General features: G+C 42.1%; 1 protein-coding gene across 1 annotated transcript; it reads left to right on the top strand.

Annotated features, from left to right (window-relative positions):
* Window positions 1–292: 292 nt before the first annotated feature.
* Window positions 293–27,874, top strand: LOC132882121 (CMP-N-acetylneuraminate-beta-galactosamide-alpha-2,3-sialyltransferase 1-like). Its single transcript, XM_060915383.1, has 6 exons — window positions 293–638; window positions 15,201–15,391; window positions 16,626–16,805; window positions 16,909–16,954; window positions 17,297–17,416; window positions 27,176–27,874. Exons 1-6 carry the CDS (start codon window positions 405–407, stop codon window positions 27,371–27,373), a joined length of 969 nt encoding a protein of 322 aa, XP_060771366.1. The 5' UTR covers window positions 293–404; the 3' UTR covers window positions 27,374–27,874.

The following is a 27,874-nucleotide window of genomic DNA, read 5'->3' on the forward strand; positions in this document are numbered from 1 at the left end:
TAATTCATTCATTCATTCAATTTGTTAGCCATCATCATAATGATTGATGCTGATTATTGATGGGGTGGAACTCTTGTACAAGCCCTTCGGGCTTCGTTCCCTCCTTGCAGCATTGTTCTTATGAGTGCTAAATAAATAAACCTAAACCTGGAAGGCACATTTGCTCACATTTCCTTGGAATATTTGCACACACACACACACACACACACACACAAATAGGATAGAGTGTCATCTACCAGTGGTAGTAGTGTGGCCACACCCACTAATGGGGCACATGACAAACCATGAGCACCAAATGTGACCTTTGCTTATGCAGTTGGAGGAAACACATCAAACGTTAAACACAGGAGCGTGAGAGACATCAGTGCATTTTAATTTATGAAAATTAATAATTTATTTGGAAGATGAACATCAGGATTCTAATATTTTTAGCATTGTTGTGCGTCACCTGCTTGATACTGTACCGCTTCAGTTTTGGTCAGAACATCTCATGGAATAGCTTTCTGTTGAAAACATGTGCATGTATGCAGTGCATAAAGAAGGATCCATGGTTCGCAGAGCGCTATGACGGCCAGGTGCCAAAACTTATGAGCAGGAGAAACAGCAATCTTAGCACTCTCACACTTGACTGGTGGCTGGTAAGAATTAATTAATCCATACTGCTCTTTTTTGTTTATTTTTTTTTATTTTTATCTGTGTGTGTGTGATGTATACAGTGGGGCAAAAAAGTATTTAGTCAGCCACCAATTGTGCAAGTTCTCCCACTTAAAAAGATGAGAGAGGCCTGTAATTTTCATCATAGGTACACTTCAACTATGAGAGACAGAATGGGGGGAAAGAATCCAGGAAATAACATTGTAGGATTTTTAATGAATTAATTGGTAAATTCCTCAGTAAAATAAGTATTTGGTCACCTACAAACAAGCAAGATTTCTGGCTCTCACAGACCTGTAACAACGTCTTTAAGAGGCTCCTCTGTCCTCCACTCGTTACCTGTATTAATGGCACCTGTTTGAACTCGTTATCAGTATAAAAGACACCTGTCCACAACCTCAAACAGTCACACTCCAAACTCCACTATGGCCAAGACCAAACAGCTGTCAAAGGACACCAGAAACAAAATTGTAGACCTGCACCAGGCTGGGAAGACTGAATCTGCAATAGGCAAGCAGCTTGGTGTGAAGAAATCAACTGTGGGAGCAATTATTAGAAAATGGAAGACATACAAGACCACTGATAATCTCCCTCAATCTGGGGCTCCACGCAAGATCTCCCCCCTTGGGGTCAAAATGATCACAAGAATGGTGAGCAAAAATCCCAGAACCACACGGGGGGACCTAGTGAATGACCTGCAGAGAGCTGGGACCAAAGTAACAAAGGCTACCATCAGTAACACACTACGCCACCAGGGACTCAAATCCTGCAGTGCCAGACGTGTCCCCCTGCTTAAGCCAGTACATGTCCAGGCCCATCTGAAGTTTGCTAGAGAGCATTTGGATGATCCAGAAGAGGATTGGGAGAATGTCATATGGTCCGATGAAACCAAAATAGAACTTTTTGGTAAAAACTCAACTTGTCGTGTTTGGAGGAGAAAGAATGCTGAGTTGCATCCAAAGAACACCATACCTACTGTGAAGCATGGGGGTGGAAACATCATGCTTTAGGGCTGTTTTTCTGCAAAGGGACCAGGACGACTGATCCGTGTAAAGGAAAGAATGAATGGGGCCATGTATTGTGAGGTTTTGAGTGAAAACCTCCTTCCATCAGCAAGGGCATTGATGATGAAACGTGGCTGGGTCTTTCAGCATGACAATGATCCCAAACACACCGCCCAGGCAATGAAGGAGCGGTTTCGTAAGAAGCATTTCAAGGTCCTGGAGTGGCCTAGCCAGTCTCCAGATCTCAACCCCATAGAAAATCTTTGGAGGGAGTTGAAAGTCTGTGTTGCCCAGTGACAGCCCCAAAACATCACTGCTCTAGAGGAGATCTGCATGGAGGAATGGGCCAAAATACCAGCAACAGTGTGTGAAAACCTTGTGAAGACTTACAGAAAGCGTTTGACCTCTGTCGTTGCCAACAAAGGGTAAATAACAAAGTATTGAGATGAACTTTTGTTATTGACCAAATACTTATTTTCCACCATAATTTGCAAATAAATTCTTTAAAAATCAGACAATGTGATTTTCTGGATTTTTTTTTCTCATTTTGTGTCTCATAGTTGAGGTATACCTATGACGAAAATTACAGGCCTCTCATCTTTTTAAGTGGGAGAACTTGCACAATTGGTGACTGACTAAATACTTTTTTGCCCCACTGTATCTACAACATGCTGGGTTGTTTTTATATTCCAGTTGGTGCGTTTTCTTGCTGGTATAGTTAACTTGATTGAATTGAACTAAATTAGGCTGGTTAAAGGGAAGCCATAATGCTGCGTTGAGGAAGCAAACCTGAAAAGGAACAAGCATGTCATTGTGTCAACATTCCTTTTCTGGAACTTTCCACAGCACCTGAGATGGCGCAACAACGAAGAGAAATGATGACAAATAAATGAAATCTGTTGCAGCTCCAAATAGTCAGTCCCCCCAGGATTTTGCGGGCCTTTTTTGTGATTGTTGTGGGCTAAAATGTCTGATGTTGCAGGGGTTTTTCCAAAAAAATTGTGATGAAAGTTGCAGTGTTTTTTAGGTTTTTGTTGCGATTACATTGCGGGAGGAAGTGAAAGTTGCGAGAAATTGTTGCAATTTTCTCTTTTTGTGATTAAAATTGAGTGATATGTTAAATATTAAGTTATTACTGAAAAACTATTGATTAAAAGAACAAAGACACTGAGAAATGGTCCGATAAACAACTTTACCAATATAAAAGATTACCAGGACTACAAAAATGCAGAAAAATAGGCTTTACTTATCCAAATGCACCTGTTGGTTCAAAAGTTAAAGTGCATAGAACCTCACAGCACAACATGAAGTTACCTTAAAATATAATATAAATGCCTCAGCTTTCATGTAAGAAAAAAAAAATATTAATACTAGTACTGTGTGCAGGCAGTCTCTCCTGAAGACTAAATTAAACAATAATTATAAACTAATAATATAAATGGCTCAGGCTTCAGAGAAGAAAAAAAAATTGAACAGAATCTCACAGTATGATGCTGAAGCTGCCTAAACAATGGAAAATAAAATACCATTTTGGCAAAAATGTTGGCATCCATTAATTTCTTGTATTAAGTAAAAAAATAATGTAAAGTGCACACAGTCCTTCACTGTAAACATAACACACTTTCAGTAACAGAATTTAAGCCTACATAAACACTGACTCACACATGCTGCTTCTCTTGAACGGAAACACGGAAGTAAGCAGTGTTGCCAGATACTGCTGACGTTTTCCAGCCCAAAATATGTTCAAAACCCACCAAAATGCACTTGAAACGGCCCATTCTGGCAACACTGGAAGTAAGCCGGAAGGTAGTTTGTCGACATCACCTCAAGACGACGCCAACGATTGGTCAAATTTGCGGGAAAGTTGTGGTGATTGGATATAATTGCAACACCGCCCTGAATTCACGGGGATTGGTTGAATTTGCGTTGAAGTTGCAAATCGCGAAATCCTGGAGGGTCTGAATAGTCTTCACTTTCAACTTAAATTATGATTTAGTTTAATTGCTTTTAGGGTGAAGATGTTTCTCTCACACACACACACACACACACACATTACACACACATTATTTGACAGCAGGTGGAATGACTTAGCCACTTACCTTCCCTGACCCCGCCCTGCATTCACAGACTGCTGCTTGGCCACACTCCCACTGCCCCACGTGCATGGCACAAAAGTCCAACAACTGAACACCACTCAAGTTCAGATCAGACAGGCCGTTTCTCCAGGTCTCACTGTCATTGCCCATGTATGTGAGCATTGAAGTCCCCCAGTAAAACAATGGAGTCCCCTTGTGGTGCACTGTCTAGCACCCCACTCAAGGACTCCAAGAAGGCCGGGTGCTCTGAACTACCATTTGGCACATAAGCCCAGATGATAGTCAGAGACTGTTCCCCAACCCGAAGGCGCAGGGAAATGACCCTCTCATTTACTGGGGAGAACTCCGATGTTAGCAAACCAAACTGGGGGGCTACCAATAGCCCCACCCCTGCCCAGAGCCACTCACTCTTGGCAACTCCAGCATAGAAGAGAGTCCAACTCCTCTCCAGGAAATACAGGGTGCATTCAATTTGAAATTGAATTTTCTTTGCATTAATTGTGTAACAACTATAATAAATCAGGGTTTTTTTGCATCACAGGGTGGTTGGCTTGAGCATGATGGACCTGGTGCAACATAAACAAGCAGCAAATAAACAACAAAAATGAAAGTCAGAACTTGCCTGCTTTTGCTTCTTGTTGCTTCAATGGCTCAAATGATGTCACTTCCTCTTGGTGATCTAATCTAAAGCAACTGTCCATTACTTATAGACAAAATAAGTTAGTATGATGGGGTGATGAATTAAAAAGAGGGACGCATACAAATCATAAACTTTTTTCAAAATATACATTTTTTTATTTGAATAGAAATATCTTATGTAAACAGGGACACATAATTCTGAAAATAATATAGGTTTGACAAAAATGGAACATTTATTTGGTGATGTTTTAGATGCTAATCTTATGTTGGTCAATAGGGACATGTGAAAATGGCCATGGACGAATGAAAAATAATTGAATAATTGTATTTTAATCTTTAAAAATAGTATTTTCTCAAGAACACTTTAGTTAATAATTTCCCAGTTTGGAAACACAATTTGTCACATTTTTGGCGCCTTATGCATGTCATCAAACGTTGCAGACACAAATGGCACCGGTTTCATAGAATAACTCATGAACAGCTGAAAATACCAATTTATTTTGGCACAAAACCTGCAGGACTGAAGATGGCTGAAGATGAATATTCAGTGGTGCTTGAAAGTTTGTGAGCCCTTGAGAATTTTCTATATTTCTGAACAAATATGACCTAAAACATCAGATTTTCACACAAATCCTAAAGGTACATAAAGAGAAACCAGTTAATTCAACAAGACAAAAATATCTCCTCTCATCTCATTTCATCTCATCCGCTTATCCAGAGCTGGGTCGTGGAGGCAGCAGTCTGAGCATGGAAGCCCAAACTTTCCTCTCCCCAGACAGCTCGGCCAGCTCCTTGGGAAGAACACCGAGGCATTCCCAGGCCAGCCGAGAGACATAGTCCTTCGAGCATGTCCTGGGTCTTCCCCAGGGCCTCCTCCCCAGGGAGGCATCCAGGGGGCATCTGAAAGGGATGCCCGAGCCACCTCAGCTGATTCCTCTCAATATGGAGGAGCAGCGGCTCTACTCTGAGCTCCTCCCGAGTAATTGTGCTTCTCACCCTATCTCTAAGGGAGCACCCAGCCACCCTGTGAAGGAAACTCATTTTGGCCACTTGTATCCGCAATCTTGTTCTTTCAGTCATTACCCAAAGCTCAATTCCATAGGTGAGAGTCGGAACGTAGATCGACCGGTAAATCGAGAGCTTCACCTTTTGGCTCAGCTCCTTCTTCATCATGACCGCATCACTGCAGAGGCTGCACCGATCCGCCTGTCGATCTCACGGTCCATCCTTCCCTCACTCGTGAACAAGATCCCAAGATACTTAAACTCCTCCACTTGAGGCAGAACTTCTCCACCAACCTGGAGAGGGCAAGCCACCCTTTTCCGGTCGAGAACCATGGCCTCAGACTTGGAGGTGCTGATTCTCATCCCAGCCACTTCACACTTGACTGCAAACCGCCCCAGTGCATGCTGAGGGTCCTGGTTTGAAGAAGCCAACAGGACAACATCATCCGTAAAAAGCAGAGATGAAATCCTGTGGTTCCCAAACAGGATTCCCTCTGGCCCCTGGTTGCACCTAGAAATTCTGTCCATAAAAATTATGAACAGAACTGGTGACAAAGGGCAGCCCTGCTGGAGTCCAACATGCACTGGGAACAGGTCTGACTTACTGCTGGCAATGCGAACCAGACTCCTGCTCCGTTCGTACAGGGACCGGACAGCCCTTAGCAAAGAGCCCCAAACCCCATACTCTCAAAGCACCCCCCACAGAATACCACGAGGGACATGGTCAAATGCCTTCTCCAGATCCACAAAGCACATGTGGACTGGTTGGGCAAACTCCCATGAACCCCCCTTGATCACCCTATGAAGGGTATAGAGCTGGTCCAGTGTTCCACGACCAGGACGAAAACCACATTGTTCCTCCTGGATCCGAGATTCGACTATTGGCCGAATTCTCCTCTCCAGTACCCTGGAGTAAACCTTCCCTGGGAGGCTGAGAAGTGTGATTTCCCCTATAATTGGTGCGCACTCTTTTTTTTCTTTATTTCGCACAAATAAAAACAATACATAAAGACATCTAAACAAAATACATTTGGATTGTGCTGGGGAAGGTGGAGACCAATAAGGTCTATAAAAGTCCTTCCCCATGTTTCTTATTATTACAACAGATTAATTATAATAACTAAAGGTGATGAAACAAAAGACTAAAACAACAACTAATAACCATAACTAAATGATAACAAATAAATATATAATAACTAATATTAAGTAAATTAATGAAAGTAATAAGTAAAGAAATAACAAATGACTAATTAGTGAAAATTCGGCACCTAAGTTAACAAGCCAGTGATATCAATTTGATAAATAATAACTAAACAAAAAATACAACAACTTAAGAAATACAACCAAGATATAAGGAAGAAATTAAAAAAAATGAATAAGAAATTAGGTAAATGACTGCTTGTGTAGTAGAGAATTTTTTTAGCATGTTCTTTAAGATGGATAATGATTTGCAGAGCTGTAAATTCCGATTTGAACTATTCCAAATTTGTGGGCACCTGAACATCATGGAGAACATTTGTTGCTGGGTTTTTACTTGGATCTGTTTCAAATTTTTCCGCTGCCTTGTACTGTATTGGTGAAAATCTGAGTTGTAGTTAAAAAGACCCTTAAATTGATTTGGTATAGAAGAACTATAGTTAATTATTTTATGGACAAAAAGATACATTTGTAGCTTGTTTATATCGTATACAGTTATTACTTTTAAATTACTAAACAACGATGCGAAAGGGAATGTGTACAAGACATTTGAAACGATCCGGACGAAGTGTTTTTGAAGAAGGAGTAGTGGCTTTAGTGAAGTAGAGTATGTACTAGCCCATACTATGTTACAATATGCTAGATAGGGATATATCAAACTATAGTATAGTATGATGAATGTTTTCGAAGATAGCAGATTTGCAATTTTTCTGATGATACCTATGTTTTTATAAATTTTTTGGCAAATAAGGTCGATATGTTTTTTCGAAGTAAGTTTTTCATCAATGGTGACACCTAAAAAACGTGTGCGCGTTACTTGATCAATGGGTATGTTGTTAATAGCTATTTTTACATTTCCTTTATTGTATTTTTTATTCTTCCCCATAAAAATAATAAAATTTGTTTTCTTAACATTTAAGGACAATTTATTTGCTTGGAACCATTTGTTTATTTTATCTAATTCGCAATTCATTCTATTTACTAATACATCAAGATTTGAGTGTGATGTAAATAAGTTAGTGTCATCTGCAAATAATAGTGCATGTATTTTATCAGATACATAAGCTAAATCGTTGATATAGATGAGAAATAACAGGGGACCCAGAATAGAACCTTGCGTGATGCCACAGAAGATTGGTTTTGTATTTGAAGAATAGATATTATTGGAAACATACTGTTTTCTATTTGATAAGTAATCTTTTAACCAGGTGAAAACATAGCCATGAAAACCATAACAGTTAAGTTTCTCCATCAATATTTCGTGGTCCACCGTATCGAAGGCCTTCGATAGATCAAAAAAAAAACTCCAATGGTGAATTCATTCTTTTCTATAGCCAAGGTGATTTTATCTACTAAATTCAAGAGGGTCACGTACATTGAGTGATGTTTTCAGAATCCATATTGCTGTTCGTGAAGTATGCTATTCTCTTCCAGGTGTTGCAACATTCTTTTGTATACTAATTTCTCAAGAACCTTTGAAAAGACCGGCAAGATAGATATTGGCCGGTAATTTGACAATAAACAGGGGTCTCCAGATTTAAAGAGGTATGACTTTTGCTATCTTTAAATCATTTGGGACTATACCAGTCTCCAAAGACATTTTAAGAATATGTGTGAGGGGCTCTAATATTGTGATGCTGACTTGCTTTATTAAAGAGGTGCTTAATTCGTCGTTACCTGGAGCTGAAGCCTTAAGATTACAAATAATGTTTTGAATTTTGGATATAGTAGGTATTTCAAAGGAGCTAAAAGATGCGTAGACGTCACTAATGAAAGATAAAGGAGAAAAATCACTCTTGTCAATTTTTTTTGCTAGGGAGGGTCCAATATTAACAAAAAAGTTGTTGAAACTATCGACTATCTCTTGCAGGTTGGATATTTCAGATGTACCTTCATAAAGTTTGTTGGGAAGAACATTCAACTTCTTTTTTTTATTGAGAAGCTCGTTTATCAATTTCCATGTGTTACTTATGTTATTTGTTGTATCTTTAATTTTTTATGATAATAATTTATTTTGGATATCCGAAAGAAGTTGGATTAGAATTTTTTAGGTATTTTTTATACAGTTTATTTTTCTTAATGGATGATTTGTGTAGAGCAGGAGTGAACCAAGGTTTGTTTCTGTCTACATTAAATCTGGAATAAGTAATGATAGGGAAACATCTTTCAAAAAGAGAAGTGAAGACATGAATAAAATGATTGGAGGCATCGTTTGCATTTGTGTGATTGTAAAAGTTGTCCACGTTTCTGCCACTATTAGATTTTTGAATTTTGTAATATTAGAACTAGTAAATTTGTGTGAACGACTTTTCTGACTTTTAGTTTTATTCACGCTACTTTTACACTTTATGATGTAAAATATGGTCAGAAATATCTATTACAAGCACGCCTGATGTGTACGATTCAGTCAATGAGTTTATGATATTGTCTATTAAGGTAGCTGATTTATTAGTTATTCTTGTTGGTTTTGAGATGGTGGGATAAATGCTGCACGAGAACAACATATTTAGAAAATCAGCAGTTAGTGTATGACTCATTTTTGAGCAGATCTATATCAAAATCAAAAAGAAGTAAACATGTTTTTCCTTCCTTATTTATTGCATCTAATGTTGTTGCAAGATGACTAGTAAAGTCCTTAATATCAGTGTCAGGCAGTCGGTATACACATCCTAATATCAAATTTTTTACAGTGGGAGAGGAGAATGCTGGAAGTTCCATAAAAAGGGATTCTACATTTTCCTCATGTGTATGTATAGTTAGATCGTCCCTTTGTATGAACTCTATATTTTCTCGGATAAGAAGAGATACTCCCCCACCAACTCTGTTTGATCTACAACAATGCACTAAGGTATCGTTTGGAAAGTCATAAAGTTGTGATGTACTTTGATTAAGCCATATTTCAGATAGCCCAATGATAGAGAATTCATGATTAAGGGTAGATAGATAGTGAATTAAATTGTCATGATTTTGAGGAAGACTTCTGATATTTAGATGTAAAGTTGAGAAAGCGTGAGTATCATGACCTTGCTTCATACACAAGGTGTTAAACGAATTTTCAGACTCGTATTCACATGGCGTATCCATATTTGAATCTAAGATGTTACTATAAAAATTTAAATTGGGATCCCAGCTGTCAGTGAAGCTTGTTTCCTTTTCAGTGTCAAGCATGAAGGGATTAAAAATCAAGTTACAATCTTCATAATTATACATTGTACTATTGAAGTTATTTAAGTGCGTGCATAATTCGCTATCCTCCATATGTGAAAAGGGAAAAAGATCGCTATAGTACTTACAGATCCATGTTGTCCAGTGCCTCTGATTCAACTTGGTAACTGGGGTACATTTCTTATGAAATATTTTCATACAGCAGGAGCAAATTGTTGCATTATTATGGGAGTGTACTACTTTCTTGCACTTAGGACAAGACATTTGTCGTAGTTGTGAAGTTATAGGGTCCATAGTTTGTTTCAGGTAATATACTAAAAAGTGATGCTGTAACCGTTTTGTTGCGACTAGACATCTTAAGCATTAACACTTCTGAGTGGGCCTCTGGTGCCCCTTTTCCACCAAAGCAGTTCCAGGGCTGGTTCAGGGCCAGTGCTTAGTTTGGAACCGGGTTTTCTGTTTCCACTGACAAAGAACTGGCTCTGGGGCCAGAAAAAACGGTTCCAAGCTAGCACCAACTCTCTGCTGGACCAGAGGAAAGAACCGCTTACATCAGCGGGGGGGGCGGAGTTGTTAAGACCGACAACAATAACAAGACCACAAAAGATCGCCATTTTTAAGCGACAAGAAGCAGCAGCTGTACAAACGCGAAGTCAGCCATTATTATTATTGTTGTTGTTGCTGCTGCTGCTTCTTCCATGTTGTTTTTGCTTCAATATTCGTGCCAAGGTTTATGCAAATGTAGCGACGTAACTGACATATACAGCGACGTAATGACGTATACAGCGACGTAACTGACGTATACAGTGATGTAATGACGTGTCTTCCCTTAGCACCGTGAGCTATGGAAAAGCAAACTGGTTCTCAGCTGGCTCGCAAGTTGAACGAGTTGTGAACCAGCACCAGCACTGGCCCCGAACCAGCCCTGGAACTGATTTGGTGGAAAAGGGGTTTGGGAGGATGGACGACAAGGCAGTCATATCTGAGGAATTCAATGTTTCCACATTCTCTTGCTGACTGCATCTCAGGTAGGAGGTTCTTTCGTTTCTGGCGAACAACGTCAGAAAAATCTTCATTGATATAGATACCTGTTCTTTCAAGTTTTTTTGCTCTCTGCAAGATCGACAATCTATCCTTATACCTTAGGAGCTTGGCGACAATAGGTCATGGACTTCCACCTTGCTGGAACCTGCCATTTCTATGTGCCCATTCAATCTCAATTTTGCATGGGTCTAATTTGAGCTTCTCCTTGAGTATATCTCTTACTTTTTGTTCACTTTCCTCCCAGCTTTCCTCCTTTGAGTCGGGAATTCCATTGATGAGGAGATTGTTGCATCTTGATTGGTTCTCTAGATAATCCATTTAGTTGACACTTGTTGTAGAGTCAGCCTTGAGTTGGGAGAGTTGTGTTTCGATTTCCTTAATCCTCTGTTCTTGCTGTGAGCTTGATGATTTCCCTTCTTCTGTGTCCTTCTTAGAGTACTGGAAGCTATCTCTTATTTCTTGTACTTCCTTAACAAGGCAGTCAAGTCTCTTGTTTGTTGATTTCAGGATTGTTTCTAGGAAAGTTCGAAAGTTTTTCTCTTGAAGCTCGATCATATTTGTGAATAACTCCTTCTGATGGTCTAATAGTTCCTTAAATGTGGACATAGTAAAAATATCATCTTCCATGTTCCCCCTTTCCTTGTATTAATCCTGGATATGGTGCCTAACAGTAAGGGGAGGGCGACCAGCAAGGGCTCCACGAAGGGATCCCGCTGCGGTGTTTTGGCTTCAGATTTAGCGACACAGCTCTCGTCGTTCTTTGTTGTCCATTTCCCTGGCATTGCCTGGGTAATGTAAACCTGGAACTTTCTGGCACATCTATGTTGAAGAATGTGATACATCTCCAACAAATTTCCAACAAATTTCTCCCAAATTCTCCAAACAAATTTGGAAATCTCCAAATGTCTCTCTTGGGTATATCTCCCATTTCTGCGGAGCAGCAGCATGAGGGAGTAGAGAAGCAGACTGGAAGTCCTCTCCAGTCCCCTTTTTTAAAAAAAGGGACCACCACCACAGTCTGCCACTCCAGAGGCACTGTCCCCAACCGCCACGCGATGTTGCAGAGGCGTGTCAGCCAAGACAGCCCCACAATATACAGAGACTTGAAATACTCAGGGCGGATCTCATCCACCCCACAGTGCCTTGCCACTGAAGAGCTTGCAAACCACCTCAGTGACTTCAGCTTGGGTAATGGACGAGTCTACCTCTGAGTCATCAGCCGCTGCTTCCTCAATGGAAGACATGACAGTGGGATTGAGGAGATCCTCAAAGTATTCCTTCTACCGCCCGACAATATCCCCAGTTGAGGTCAACAGCTCCCCACCCGCACTGTAAAGTGTTGGCAGAGTACTGCTTCCCCCTCCTCAGGTGCAGGACGGTTTGCCAGAATTTCTTTGAGGCCGACCAATAGTCCTCCTCCATGGCCTCACCGAACTCCTCCAAGTTCCAAGTTTTTGCCTCCACCACTGCCCGAGCTGTGGTATGCCTGGCCTGCCAATACCCATCAGCTGCCTCAGAAATCCCGGAGGTGAACATGGCCCGATAGGACACCTCCTTCAGCTTGATGGCATCCCTTACTTCCGGTGTCCACCACCAGGTTCGGGGATTGCCACCATGACAGGCACCGGAGACCTTGTGGCCATGGCTCCAAACAGCCACGTCAACAATGGAAGCAGAGAACATGGTCCACTCGGACTCAATGTCCCCCGCCTCCCTCGGAAGCTGGGAGAAGCTGTCCTGGAGGTGGGAGTTAAAGACCTCCCCGAAAGAGTGCTCGGCCAGACATTCCCAGCAGACCCTCACCATACGTTTGTGCCTGCCAGGTCTGTCCGGCTTCTTCCTCTGCCAGCAGATCCAACTCACCACCAGGTGGTGATCAGTTGACAGCTCAGCCCCTCTCTTCACCCAAGTGTCCAAGATATAGGGCCAGAGTTCAGATGAAATGACAACAAAGTCGATCATCGACCTCCGACCAAAGGTGTCCTGGTGCCACATGCACTTATGGACACCCCTATGCTCGAACATGGTGTTTGTTATGGACAAACCATGACTAGCACAGAAGTCCAATAACAAAGCACCACTCGGGTTCAGATCGGGGAGGCTGTTCCTCCCAATTGCGCCCCTCCAGGTGTCACTGTCGTCGCCCCCATGAGTGTTGAAGTCCCCCAGTAGAACAATGGAGTCCCCAGTCTGAGCACCTGAGAGGTGCTCAGACAAAAAATTATACTTGGTCATTTATTTATTGAGGAATATGATCCAATATTACATACCCATGAGTGGCAAAAGTATGTGAACCCCTATGATTAGCAGTTAATTTGAAAGTGAAATTAGAGTCAGGTATTTTTAATCAATGGGATGACAATCGGGTGTGAGTGGGCACCCTGTTTTATTTAACGAACAGGGATCTATCAAAGTCTGATCTTCAACACATGTTTGTGGAAGTGTATCATGGCATGAACAAAGGAGATTTCTGAGGACCTCAGAAAAAGCGTCGTTGATGCTTATCAGGCTGGAAAAGGTTACAAAACCATCTCTAAAGAGTTTGGCCTCCACCAATCCACAGTCAGACAGACTGTGTACAAATGGAGTAAATTCAAAACCATTGTTACCCTCCCCAGGAGTGGTCGGCCAACAAAGATCACTCCAAGAGCAAGGTGTGTAATAGTCGGGGAGGTCACAAAGGACCTCAGGGTAACTTCTAAGCAACTGAAGGCCTCTCTCACATTGGCTAATGTTCATGTTCATGAGTCCACCATCAGGAGAACACTGAACAACAATGGTGTGCATGGCAGGTTTGCAAGGAGAAAGCCACTGCTCTTCAAAAAGAACATTGCTACTCATCTGTAGTTTGCTAAAGATCATGTGGACAAGCCACAAGGCTATTGGAAAAATGTTTTGTGGATGGATGAGACCAAAATAGAACTTTTTGGTTTAAATGAGAAGCGTTCTGTTTGGAGAAAGGAAAACACTGCATTCCAGCATAAATACCTTATCCCAGCTGTGAAACATGTTGGTGGTGGTAGTATCATGGTTTGGGCCTGGTTTGCTGCATCTGGGCTAGGATGGCTTGCCATTATTGATGGAACAATTAATTCTGAATTATACCAGCGAATTTGAAAGGAAAATGTCAGGACCTCTGTCCACGAACTGAATCTTAAGAGAAGGTGGGTTATGCAGAAAGAGAAGGACCCTAAGCACACAAGTCATTCTACCAACGAATGGTTAAAGAAGAATAAAGTTAATGTTTTGGAATGGCCAAGTCAATGTCCTGACCTTAATCCAATCGAAATGTTGCGGAAGGACCTGAAGTGAACAGTTCATGTGAGGTAACCCACCAACATCCCAGAGTTGAAGCTGTTCTGTATGGAGGAATGGGCTAAAATTCCTCCAAGCTGGTGTGCAGGACAGATCAACAGTTACCGGAAACATTTAGTTGCAGTTATTGCTGCACAAGGGGGTCACACCAGATATTGAAAGTAAAGGTTCACATACTTTTACCACTCACAAATATGTAATATTGGATCATTTTCCTCAATAAATAAATGAGCAAATGTAATATTTTTGCCTCATTTGCTTAACTGGGTTCTCTTTATCTACTTTTAGGACTTGTGTGACAATCTGATGATGTTTTATATTGTATTTATGCAGAAATATAGAAAATTCTAAAGGGTTCACTACTTTCAAGCACCACTGTACACCTTCCAGCATGAAACACAAACCCAAGTGAGAGAGAGAAAACAAATCATAATCTTTTGATTTATCTTGTTGGTGAAATTATGAACTTCTCAGCCGACTTCTTATGATCTATGTGGTTTAGTAGTGTTTGATAAATAACTTGCTGTGTAATTATTTACAAAATGATATCACAAATAGGGGCGGCACAGTGGTGTAGTGGTTAGCACTGTCACCTCACAGCATGAAGGTCCTGGGTTTGAGCCCAGCGGCCGACAGGGGCCTTTCTGTGTGGAGTTTGCATGTTCTCCCATGTCTGCATGGGTTTCCTCCGGGTGCTCCGGTTTCCCCCACAGTCTAAAGACATGAAGGTTAGGCTAATTGGTGGGTCTAGATTGACTGTAGGTGTGAATGGTTGTTTGTCTCTGTGTCAGCCCTGCGATGACCTGGTGACTTGTCCAGGGTGTACCCTGCCTTTCGCCCATAATCAGCTGGGATAGGCTCCAGCTTGCCTGCAACCCTGTAGAACAGGATAAGCAGCTACAGATAATGGATGGATGGATAGATAGATGGATAACTCTGTTTACAAAAGACAAAAGGAACTTCTTTGCTCTTCTTAGTGAAATGCTGCATTGTTCTCGAATTCTACTGCAGTACAGAAGGTTAAATGAGGTTGCTATATCCATGCAAATACTAAAGCAGGACACTCTTTTATATTTTCTCAGAAGCTACAACCATACCATAAAATGAAATACAGAGATGTTGTGCAGCCTCTATTCTTACACTTCCCTGATAAGGAGCACTACAATGATGCTGGTCCTGACCGCTGCAGAACCTGCGCTGTGGTGGGCAACTCGGACAACCTGATCGGATCCCATTATGGTCAACTAATAGATTCTCATGACTTCATTATCAGGTGCTTGTCAATTCAAGTCAATTTTATGCTCTATATGAACAGTTGATAACTTTAGCAAAATAGACTTCATGCTCAAACTATAATGAATATCCTGGTTGCGCAGTTGTACTTGGTGACTTTATAGGACGCAGTTATAGAAGTGAGTTATTTTCATCATGCTATCTGTTATCACCCAGATGAGGATGGGCTCCCTTTTGAGTTTGGTTCCTCTCAAGGTTTCTTCCTCATGTCGTGTGAAAGAGTGTTTCCTTAGCACTGTTGCCTCAGGCTTGCTCATCAGGGATAAATAAATTTATTAGGGATAAAATTAGCTCATATGTTTAAAGTTTTAATTTTCTGTAAAGCTGCTTTTTGACAATGCCTGTTAAAAGCGCTGTACAAATAAAGTTGACATGAATTGACTTCCATTTGTATAGCACTTTTAATTATAGACACCTGTTGCACAATGGCTTAACAAGAAGATAACTTCTGGATATAAAATTTAAAATATGAATTCATGAATTTATCCATAATAAGCAAGCCTGAAATGACGGTGACAAGGAAAAAACTCCTTGAAATTACATGAGAAAGAAACTGTAAGAGGAACCCATCCTTATCTGGGTAATAATGGATAGCTTGAATATAAATAGCTCACTTCTATAACTGCCTCCTATATGGTAAAAATGTGAAATTGTGTCACCAGGAAATTCATGAGAGTTTTAACATGAAGTCTATTTTACTGAAGTTATCAGCTGTTCATTGATTGATACTTGAGTGCAAGACTGTTCATGATGAATGCAGTCATTACTTCTGTCCCTGCTGAAGTCTTCACTATTTGAGGTACCAACAAATAGGCTGCACTGTTTGATCGAAGAACTTACAATGATTACCTACCTACTTACTAATCCTACCTTCCTATGGACCCACCCACATGATCTACCTATTTATGCATCCAAAAAACACACCCACTGATTGCCTTACCTTTCTACTGAACCATCTACCCAACCCACTTGCCTGCTTTCCTATCTACTTATTCTACCTACCAACCCACTCACTGATCTACCCAACCACCTACCCTACAAATTGCATCCCCACCCAAAGAAAGTACCTATCAACCCAACTTTCTTATGCATCCACACACCAACTTACCTGCTTACCTAAATTTGTCATTATCTCTACTTTGATAAACAGAAAGACCATTAGTTTTTGTACATACAGATGTAAAACCTTGGCAAAGTGTTATATTATGACATAGGATGAATCAGGGTCCCACTAAAGGCTATGAGAGGGATGTTGGATTGAAAACCACACACCGAGCCATGTACCCTGAGAGTGCTATGGACTTGGACAACTCCACCCATCTGGTGCTGCTGCCATTTAAAGTTTTGGACATGGAGTGGCTCATTAGTATCTTCACCACCAAAAACATTACACGGTGAGGGCACACAACTGCTGTGAAGTGAAACTGATCTGTACATCATGCTACTCTAGCAGGTTCTTGTTTTGATATGATGACTTTTTTTGTTGTGTTGTTTTAGCACATATACCAATGTTAAACGTACAATACAAGCAAACAAAGACAAGGTGAGTAAACATCTTTAATAATAACCCATTTAATGCTTTTCATATTACAAAATGACAACTAATTCCTTAAATGTTTAGAGCTACCCAAGCCAGACTAAATGTCATGCTACTCAGCATAATTAAATACTGGGACAGGCTGATAATTATCTGGCCTGGGGTTACTTGAAAACTAATTTTTCCATGATAAGATGATATGCCTCTTAAATGATTCATTAAAGCAGTCAGTGATTTACTATGATTAGTGCTGTTTCAATGCCTGGTGCATTAAAATATTCATATTGTATAAACATCAAAAAACAATACATTTTCTTTTGACAATGTCCTCCCTGGTTGTTGTTATAGGTGATGATCATGAGTCCTGAGTTCATGAGATATGTCTACAAGAACTGGTCAAGAGAACATGGGAGATATCCTTCCACTGGCTTCCTCACACTCGTGTTGGCCCTGCATATTTGTGACCAGGTAAAACCACCACTTTACCATAGTTGTTCTGCACATTTGCCAGAGTGTCTTCATGAGAGATCCCTGGACACCAAATTATGTTATATTTCATCAGTAAAAATAAAAAAAAATGAATACAGAAAAATGTTTACAAGCCATATTGGAAATTGATAGAATGCTTTGTCAAAAAGTGCTGACTAGGAGTGGGGTATAAATGAAGTCAGGAAAATGGGGCAACACAGTGATATTAGCAAGAACGCAATGTTCTTCCAAAATGGGTTGAAAATACAAGAAAGGATTGATGAGGAATTCTTTCAAAACATCTACAGCAACTTTAAAAGAGCTGCAGGAATATCTGGCAAGTACTGGTCACTCCCTGCATGTACAACAATCCCTCATATTCTTCATATCTGGGTGAAAGAACAGTGTGGCAAAAAAGAAGCCGTTACTCACATAAAATATATAAAATTAAAATCCAAGCCCACACAAATCACCATGTGCCACGTATCATGGTCTGCTGATATCAAGGAAGAACTTGATAGGAATAATTCTAAAAAATACTCTCTATTTTTGGCTTAAAAGCATGGCAGCTTTTTACCCAAAGGACACCATACTTCCAGTGAAGCATGGTGGTGGCAGCATCATGCTACAGAGCTGCTTCTCTTCAATGACCAGAGTTCTAGTCAAGATTGAGGAATCATGCATGGCTCCAAATGCCAAACTATTTCAGCATAAATACTTTCAAAAACGAAACACTGATCCAAGTAAAATAAACGAATGAATGACTTCAGAAGAAAAAGATGGTCCATTCAGAGCCCAGAGTTAAATCCATTTGAAACATGGGTGTCAGTAGGAGCATGGAAACCAACAGTGGTAACCAAACTACAAACATGGTCACCAAAGACTACAATGACCGCAACCATTAAGTTTGGAGGGAGTACCCATCTACCAGATAAATTGACTGCTCGGCTCCAGACGCACAACAGGTCAAATTGAATATCTGGTAGATTGGGAAGGCTATGGGCCTGAAAAGAGAAGCTAGGTATGTGCTAAGGATGCCCCTGATGAAACAGGAGTTCCATGCTCAAAATCCCGACAAACCCACACCTAAGGGCAGAGGGCGTCCCAAGAAAAGTATAGCTCCTTGGGGAGGGTTCTGTCAGTAGGAGTGCTGAAACCAACAGCGCTAACCAAACTACAAACAAGACCACCAAAGACTACAATGACCAAGATCCACAGCACCCCCTGTCACCAGAGTACTGAACTCAACTGTTTGTCATTAGGTCAATTACCACCATGCTACTTAAAGTGCATATCACGGGTAAATTCAGGAACAAGATTAATGTAATTCCCTTATTTTATATTAAACTTTGGTCAAATATCTGTCACATTTTGCATTTTGTGCAATTTTTTACCTTGCGCAATACCAGAAAAATTCAGTTGAAATCAAGCCATTTGAGGCGAATTTGTCTACCTCTGACAAAACTTGGCATTTGGATTTCCCGGGAAATATTGATTTTTGTGACTCCGCGTGCAGGACACCTCCTTCTGAATCCTATGTCAGCGCTGGTTTGTTTATGAGAAAACGACCTGGTGGTTTTCTGCAAATTTCTTCAATGTTATCACGTAATTATTTAAATGGTTAACAGATGTATCGTAGGAGGGTGTAGCAACACCAATCTTGATGGGATTAATACTCATTGATTTCAAAAAGACCGGACAATGAGAGAGAAATGGGAGTGCTTGGTCTACATAGGCCGTGCACTGAAACCGTGCAAAGCTCGCACAGCCTACTGGCGGTTCCACAGCTAACATCACTAATCTGGCTCCAGACTCCCTTGGGATTTTTCCAGATGCAAATTATTTTATTTTTTTCTCCTGTATACAGATGGCCTTGTGCAAAATTACCCTTCTGGATGAGTGTGTAAAGGGACATGCTTTCAGATTAAAAAAAAAACGACATTGGTCCAGAATATGCACTTTAAGCCCCTCTCAAACTCTGCCTCATTGCGAAGTATCATTCTGCTTTTCCAGTCCATACCAAGCTTTTGTATTATCTGCCTGATCTCTCATTATTTTAACTCTCGCTATCCTTCTCACGTTTCTTCTTCCTGGTTTTGTCTACGTTACTCTATTTGCTGATCGACCAACCCTTGCCCACCTACTGACTATGATTTCTCCTTTTCGATTTGGCTCTAAACTGTTTGTTCATTGCTTCTTCCTGCAATTACATCTGTAAGTGCCTGCACTCTGACAGTGGGGGGAAAAAAAACTTGAAGAGGGCTGTACACTGGAAATCCCCTTGCAATTTGATAGATCTTGAGCATTTTTGCAAGCAAGAGTGGAATAAAATTGCAGAATCCAGATGGGCTACAGTGTAGATGTAAGACTTTGAGCAGGTGGGTGGAGCACAGAAGTACGGCAGGCCAGAACTGAGTTGTCAAAACTCTTTTATTTAGCTTTTCAGCATTTAACACACACCCTCCCAGTCACCCAGACACACACACATTAGTCGTCTGGTTTGGGAGAGAGCTCCCTTCCTCTTCTCTCTCCCTCCTTATATAGGGTGCGGTCACTGGGGAACACGGGCGATTGCTCTAAGACAACGAGGGAGGCTCAGCCTCCTCTAAAAATGATGAACATCATTTAGGATGAATTGCTCTAGGCTTATGTTATAGCCGACCGTATAACATTGCTATTTCAGATCCAGAATCATAGAAATATATGTGCTCAACCCAACTACAGTGCGAAATCATTCCGTTATAACTTTCCCTAGTTCGCCTAATGTGTGTGTGAGTTTTCCCCCTCGTGACAGCGCGATGCAGCCCAGCCTCAGTGGACTTCAATGGCATTTGGGAGCTATGCGCTTTTCAATCTCAAAATGCAAGATGGTTATTGGACAAATACTGCGAAAATGCCTGCCCACGGAGTCCCCCGGACTCCCAGCCTCAGTGGACTTCAATGGCATTTGGGAGCTATGCGCTTGTCAATCTCAAAATGCAAGACGATTATTGGACAAATACTGCGAAAATGCCCGCCCACAGACTCCGAGCCTCACAGTGGGAGGGACATGGCAATTTCTGTGAGGAGACTGGTGATTGGTGAAAGCGGCTGGATATTTTCTTTGATTGACAGCTCGTTTCAACTATAGACAGGCAGCAGTGAATTTCAGTTCAGTCCCATGCGGATTCGCAAGTGCTGTGGTGTATTGTAAGAGATCAGCTTACATTTCGATTTCATTCATTACATACGGTTTCTACCAGCTTTTTTAGTTTGTATATATTTTCATTGTAAATAAAGTGTAAATATAGTGTTGTCAAGTTTGCTATCTTAGTTCCAGAAATTTCATTTATTTGAGTGACTGAACTTGAACTTGAGGGGGCTAGTCAGCTAGCAAGAAAGCTGCACACGGATGCCAAGCATTACTGATTTAATTTTGGCAAAGCCATTTGCCAGTCTTCCTTTTGAGGAAAAAATTAAAATTAAAGAGCAGGGTAGACCAACGCCTCAAATTGACTTGGTGAAAAAGGTAGGGAATAATACTCATTCCTTTCAGCTCTCCTGGTACGAGAAAGTGAATTGGCTAACAGCAAGTGACCCACATCAACAACAGTAAATAGGCTACTTTAGTAATATGTCATGGATGGACCAAAAATATAGAATCTATTTAAAATGTTTATGCTGAGTATATATACGTCATGCGCATTCTGGCTGCCGCTTCTCACCAGAGTTTTTTATTTTTATTTTATTTCTTTTTCAATTTTCATTGTATTTATTTATTTATTTATTTTTTCTGTGTGTTTGTGTCGTTTGATGTTTGTTTGAGTGTTTTGTCCGCCGGTTGTGGTGTAGCTCCGGACCCAGTTTTGGGCGTCGGTTCCCTCTAGGCCTTGGTTCGCTGTGGGCGATGCCTGCGCTCCCAGCTATGGACTGCAGTGAGCTCGCTGCTCATTTAACATTCATGGTTGTCCAGTGCTCTGCGCTTTAATGCTTGGCGTGATGTTCCGAGCGATGTTGCTCGGTGGTGTCGCGGCGGCTGTGCAGGCGGTTTGGGACACACCAGCGCTCTGCGTGGCGGAGCTTCTCTGCTCGCTTTGTGGATCCATGCCGTGGTGTTTGAGTGATGTGGCTGACGGCATCACGGCAGCTATGCTGGAGATGTGGGACTCGTTTTCATGCGCCTTTTGGTGGTACTGTGGCTGCTACACCACTGGAATTACATCCTGACTCCTACTTGGTGGACTTTTTATTTTTTATTATTTATTCATTCATTTATTCATTTATTTATTTATTATTGTTATTATTTTTTTTCTTTGTCTATAATTGTAAAGCGCCCTTGGGTTTCTTGAAAGGCGCTATATAAGTTGAACTTATTATTATTATTATTATTATTATTATTATTATTATTATTATTATTAATTATTATTATTATTATATTGGAATATATATTTTTCTGGATATGAATTAAACACTTCTACAATTTGGAAAACATTTTTAAACAAAAACACAGCCGAGAACATTTCACACTACAGGCCAAGATTAAAAGTGAAGGGTTATCAAAATTGTCAATAAAACATTTCTCAGTCAAAATAAGTAAAATATAGGGAAAGTGTCATTGAATGAAATGTGTGGCACCCAGCTCTATGTTTGGCTCCCCAAGGTCAGTGGTTTCCGGAAGACTCTGCTGTTACTGCTGATGTTCCTGACAAAGAGCTGCTTTCAATAATGATCAATTTTTAAACAACATGCCACAATTTTAAAATACAAAATGTTAAAATATACCCCCCAACACTACCATCATGTATATTGGACAGTAGGCTAATGGGCCAAAAGAACCTGTTATTTCACAGTTTGTGACCCTGCCAACAATCGGCCAGATCAGAGGCAAGAGTATGGGCAAAATTTATGTGTGTTTTCTTTTTTCTTTTAAAATCTGGAAATATCATAACCGACCAGCCTACCCTGTTTGACAGACTACCAACCACCACTGCTGGGGAAGACACACAAACAAAGGTTAATTGACCTCAGGTGTAGTGATTCTGCCACTTACCTTCCCTGACTCCGCCCTCCAGTCACAGACTGACGCTTGACCACACCCCCGCTGCCACAGTAGACTTTTACCTCAATACACTATGGTATTACAAGCAAAATGTGCTTCATAAAGTATTATTTAAGGGGCCTATCAGAGTAAACCACAGAATTGAGTGGAATCTTGACTAGTACATCTCAAACAATTAGAATATCATAAAGTTCAATATTTTCCATCAGTTATTTAAAAAGTGAACTTTTAATGGTACCGGCTAGAGATAGTCGGGCTCACCTCCATGCACAGCTTGGGCTCTGGAACCCAGCTCCTCGAGAGGGGCTGGACTCTCCACTTCTCTGGAGTCGCCCGTGGTGAGCGGCGGCGGGCTGGTGTGGGCTTGCTTATAGCTCCCCAGCTCAGCCGCCATGTGTTGGAGTTTACCCCAGTGAACGAGAGGGTCGCCTCTCTGCGCCTTTGGATTGGGGAGAGGGCTCTTGCTGTTGTTTGTGCCTACGGCCCAAATAGCAGTGTAGAGTATCCGGCCTTCTTGGAGTCCCTGGGAGAGGTACTGAGGAGTGCTCAGACTGGGGACTCCATTGTGCTACTGGGGGACTTCAATGCTCACGTGGGCGACGACAGTGACACCTGGAGGGGCGTGGTTGGGAGGAATGGCCTCCCTGATCTGAACCCGAGTGGTGTTTTGTTATTGGACTTCTGTGCTAGTCACGGTTTGTCCATAACGAACACCATGTTCGAGCATAGGGGTGTCCATAAGTGCACATGGCACCAGGACACCTTAGGTCGGAGGTCGATGATAGACTTTGTAGTCATTTAATCTGATCTCCGGCCCTATGTCTTGGACACTCGGGTGAAGAGAGGGGCTGAGCTGTCAACTGATCACCACCTGGTGGTGAGTTGGATCCGCTGGCGGAGGAGGAAGCTGGACAGACCTGGCAGGCCCAAACGTATGGTGAGGGTCTGCTGGGAACGTCTGGCCGAGCACTCTGTTGGGGAGGTCTTTAACTCCCACCTCCGGGAGAGCTTTTCCCAGCTTCTGAGGGAGGCGGGGGACATTGAGTCTGAGTGGACCATGTTCTCTACCTCCATTGTGGATGCAGCTGTTCAGAGCTGTGGCCGAAAGGTCTCCGGTGCCTGTCGTGGCGGCAATCCCCGAACCCGGTGGTGGACACCAGAAGTAAGGGATGCCGTCAAGCTGAAGGAGGAGTCCTATCGGGCCATGTTAACCTCCAGGACTCCCGAGGCAGCTGATGGGTATCGGCAGGCCAGGCGTGCTGCAGCTCGGGCAGTTGCGGAGGCAAAAACTCAGAACTGGGAGGAGTTCGGGGAGGCCATGGAGAAGGACTATCAGTCGGCCTCGAAGAAATTCTGGCAAACCGTCTGGTGCCTCAGGAGGGGGAAGCAGTACTCTGCCAACACTGTTTACAGTGCAGGTGGGGAGCTGTTGACCTCGACTGGGGACATTGTCGGGCGGTGGAAGGAATACTTTGAGGATCTCCTCAATCCCACCATCATGTCTTCCACTGAGGAGACTGAGGCTGATGACTCAGAGGTGGACTCATCCATTACCCAAGCCAAAGTCACTGAGGTGGTTTGCAAGCTCCTCAGTGGCAAGGCACTGGGGGTGGATGAGATCCACCCTGAGTATCTCAAGTCTCTGGATGTTGTGGGGCTGTCTTGGTTGACACGCCTCTGCAACATCGCGTGGCGGTCAGGGACAGTGCCTCTGGAGTGGCAGACTGGGGTGGTGGTCCCTCTTTTTAAGAAAGGGGACCGGAGAGTGTGCTCCAATTATAGGGGAATCACACTTCTCAGCCTCCCAGGGAAGGTTTACTCCAGGGTACTAGAGAGGAGAATTCGACTAATAGTCGAACCTCGGATCCAGGAGGAACAATGCGGTTTTCGTCCTGGTCGCGGAACACTGGACCAGCTCTATACCCTTCATAGGGTGCTCGAGGGTTCATGGGAGTTTGCCCAACCAGTCCACATGTGCTTTGTGGATCTGGAGAAGGCATTCGACCGTGTCCCCCATAGTATTCTGTGGGGGGTGCTTCGGGAGTATGGGGTTCGGGGCTCTTTGCTAAGGGCTGTCTGGTCCCTGTACGAATGGAGCAGGAGTCTGGTTCGCATTGCCGGCAGTAAGTCAGACCTGTTCCCAGTGCATGTTGGACTCCGGCAGGGCTGCCCTTTGTCACCGGGTCTGTTCATAATTTTTATGGACAGAATTTCTAGGTGCAGCCAGGGGCCAGAAGGAATCCTGTTTGGGAACCACAGGATTTCATCTCTGCTTTTTGCGGATGATGTTGTCCTGTTGGCTTCTTCAAACCAGGACCTTCAGCATGCACTGGGGCGGTTTGCAGTCGAGTGTGAAGCGGCTGGGATGAGAATCAGCACCTCCAAGTCCGAGGCCATGGTTCTCAACCGGAAAAGGGTGGCTTGCCCTCTCCAGGTTGGTGGAGAAGTTCTGCCTCAAGTGGAGGAGTTTAAGTATCTCGGGATCTTGTTCACGAGTGAGGGAAGTATGGAGCGTGAGATCGACAGGCGGATCGGTGCAGCCTCCGCAGTGATGCGGTCGCTTTACCAGTCCGTCGTGCTGAAGAAGGAGCTGAGCCAAAAGGCGAAGCTTTCAATTTACCGGTTGATCTACGTTCCGACTCTCACCTATGGTCATGAGCTTTGGGTAATGACCGAAAGAACAAGATCGCGGATACAAGCGGCCGAAATGAGTTTCCTTCGCAGGGTGGCTGGGCGCTCCCTTAGAGATAGGGTGAGAAGCACAGTCACTCGGGAGGATCTCGGAGTAGAGCCGCTGCTGCTCCACATCGAGAGGAATCAGCTGAGGTGGCTCGTGCATCTTTTTTGGAAGCCTCCTGGACGCCTCCCTGGGGAGGTGTTCCAAGCATGTCCCCCCGGGAGGAGGCCCCGGGGAAGACCCAGGACACGCTGGAGGGACTATGTCTCTCGGCTGGCCTGGGAACGCCTCGGTGTTCTTCCCGAGGAGCTGGCTGAGGTGTCTGGGGAAAGGGAAGTTTGGGCTTCCCTGCTTAGACTGTTGCCTCCACGACCCGGTCCCGGATAAAGCGGAAGAAGATGAGATGAGATGAGATGAGATGAGATGAGATGAGATGAACTTTTAATATATACTAGACTCATTGCACAATTGCACAAATTTAAAATGTTTCAGTCTTTTTTTCTATTTTAATTTTTTATAATTATTTTCTCCAGTGCAAAAAATAAGATTAAAAATCTCTAAATATGAGTATTTCATTTCAAATTTGAGTAAAACACAAGAAATACCATGCATCTCTTGATCTTGTTCAGTCCACACAACCGCAATCATTGGGAGGACTGCTGATTTGACAGTTGTCCAGAAGACAATCATCAACACTCTCCACAAAGAGGGTAAGCCACAGAAGGTCATTGCTGGAAAGGCTGGTTGGAAAAGGTGCACAAGCAACAGGAATGGCCACAGCCTGGAAATGATTGTCAAGAAAAGTCAATTCAAGAACTTTGGAGATCTTCACAAGGAGTGGACTGAGGCTGATATCAGTGCATCAAGAGCCACCACACACAGACTTCTTCAGGAAAGGGGCTACAACTGTCACATTTCTAATATCAAGCCACTCCTGAACCAGAGACAATGTCAGAAACATCTTTCCTGAGCTAAGTAGAGAAAGAACCAGACTGTTGCTCAGTGGTCCAAAGTCCTCTTTTCAGATGAAAGTAAAATTTAAATTTCATTGGCAGTCAAGGTCCCAGAGTCTGGAGGAAGAGTGGAGAGGTACAGGATCCAATGTTTTTGATGTCCATTGTGAAGTTTCCACAGTCTGTGATGATTTGGGGTCCCGTATCATCTGCTGGTGCTGGTCCACTGGGTTTCCTCAAGTCCAAAGTCAACACAGCCATCTACCAGGAGATTTTAGAGCACTTCATGGGTCATGCTGACAAGCTTTATGGAGATGCTGATTTCCTTTTCCAGCAGGGCTTAGCATCTGCCCACAGTGCCAAAACTTCTACCAAATGGTTTGCTGACCATGATATTACTGTGCTTGATTGGCCAGCCAACTCACCTGACGAACCCCAGAGAGAATCTCTGGGCTATTGTCAAGAGGAAGATGAGAAACACCCGACCCCAAAACACAGATGAGCTGAAGGCCATGATCAAAGCAACCTGGGCTTCAATAACACCTCAGCAGTGCCATAGGTTGATCACCTCCATGCCACACTGCACTGATGCAGTAATTCATGGTAAAGGAGCCCCAGTCAAATACTGACTGTGAAAGTGAACATATTTTTCAGAAGTTGGATATTTCTGTGTTGGAAAATCTTTTTTGATTGAACTTCGGAAATATTCTAATAATTTGAGACACTGAATTTCTGATTTTAATTAGTTATAAGCCATAATCATCAAAATTAAAACAAAAAAGCTTGAAATATTTCACTTTATGTGTAATGAATATAGAATATATGAAAGTTTATCTTTTTCAATTAAATTATGGAAAAAAGAACTTTTTCATGATATTTTAATTGTTTGTTTGAGATGCACTAGTAATGGACATTGCAGAGGAGAGAACCTGGCCAGGAAGTCCAAACAGACAATAACCTGAGCTCAGAATCAAAGCTGGGACAATGGAGCTGTGAGGCAGCAATACTAACTGCTGCACCACCATGCCACCCTCTTTAGTATGTTTTGAAATCATGGGTTTTAAATCAATAATTGTCTTTTTCTCTCACAGGTGAATGTCTTTGGATTTGGGGCAAGGACTGATGGAAGATGGTACCATTACTATGATAAAGCATATCGTCAAAGTATGAACTCAACCCCACACAGAGGGGGTGCTGAATACAACTTCATGCTGGAACTTGAAAAGAGAAATAAAATTAAAATGTATAAAGGATGGCAACATGAGACATACCAAAATGTGTCACATTAGATGGTTAAAGATTTCAAGAGACAGATCCCTCTAAGGTTCTAAACATTAACCCTCATTGCATGGATATGGCACTGACTCAGACCAATTCCGTAGATTTAATAGCAACACAACTGTAACGCTTTGCCAGTTTTCCCAATCAGTTGTCACCAACAATAAAGTGCCTGCTTCAGCTAAACATAAAATACAGAAAAGAGGGAACATTTCATCTGATGCTCCAAGTTACCTTTTTCCTGCTTGTTTGTTTGTTGTTTTTTGTTTCATTCAAAATAAATCAAAGTTTGACATGAAATACTGTATACTGTATCTTGGTACAGATAATATATAAATGCGATTTGTACTGTAGATATATATTTACTGTTATACATACACAATTTATGTAATTCTTTATGGATTTAAACAGTGTCTTTGATCCTAGAGTTGGGGGTGGGGGAGTATCATATGCCCTAGCAGGACCTAGGTATTTGTAATACTTAATTAATCTTTCATTAATTAATCATTCAG

Source organism: Neoarius graeffei, chromosome 2, assembly GCF_027579695.1.
Source record: "Neoarius graeffei isolate fNeoGra1 chromosome 2, fNeoGra1.pri, whole genome shotgun sequence".
Classification (NCBI taxonomy): Eukaryota; Metazoa; Chordata; class Actinopteri; order Siluriformes; family Ariidae; genus Neoarius; species Neoarius graeffei.

Excerpts from the sequence above, each read along its gene's own strand:
- LOC132882121 (XM_060915383.1), top strand. The coding sequence starts at position 405 with ATGAACATCAGGATTCTAATATTTTTAGCATTGTTGTGCGTCACCTGC. Across the intron at positions 639-15,200 it reads TCACACTTGACTGGTGGCTG|AAGCTACAACCATACCATAA; the intron begins GTAAGAATTAAT and ends ATATTTTCTCAG. Across the intron at positions 16,955-17,296 it reads TACAAGCAAACAAAGACAAG|GTGATGATCATGAGTCCTGA; the intron begins GTGAGTAAACAT and ends TTGTTGTTATAG.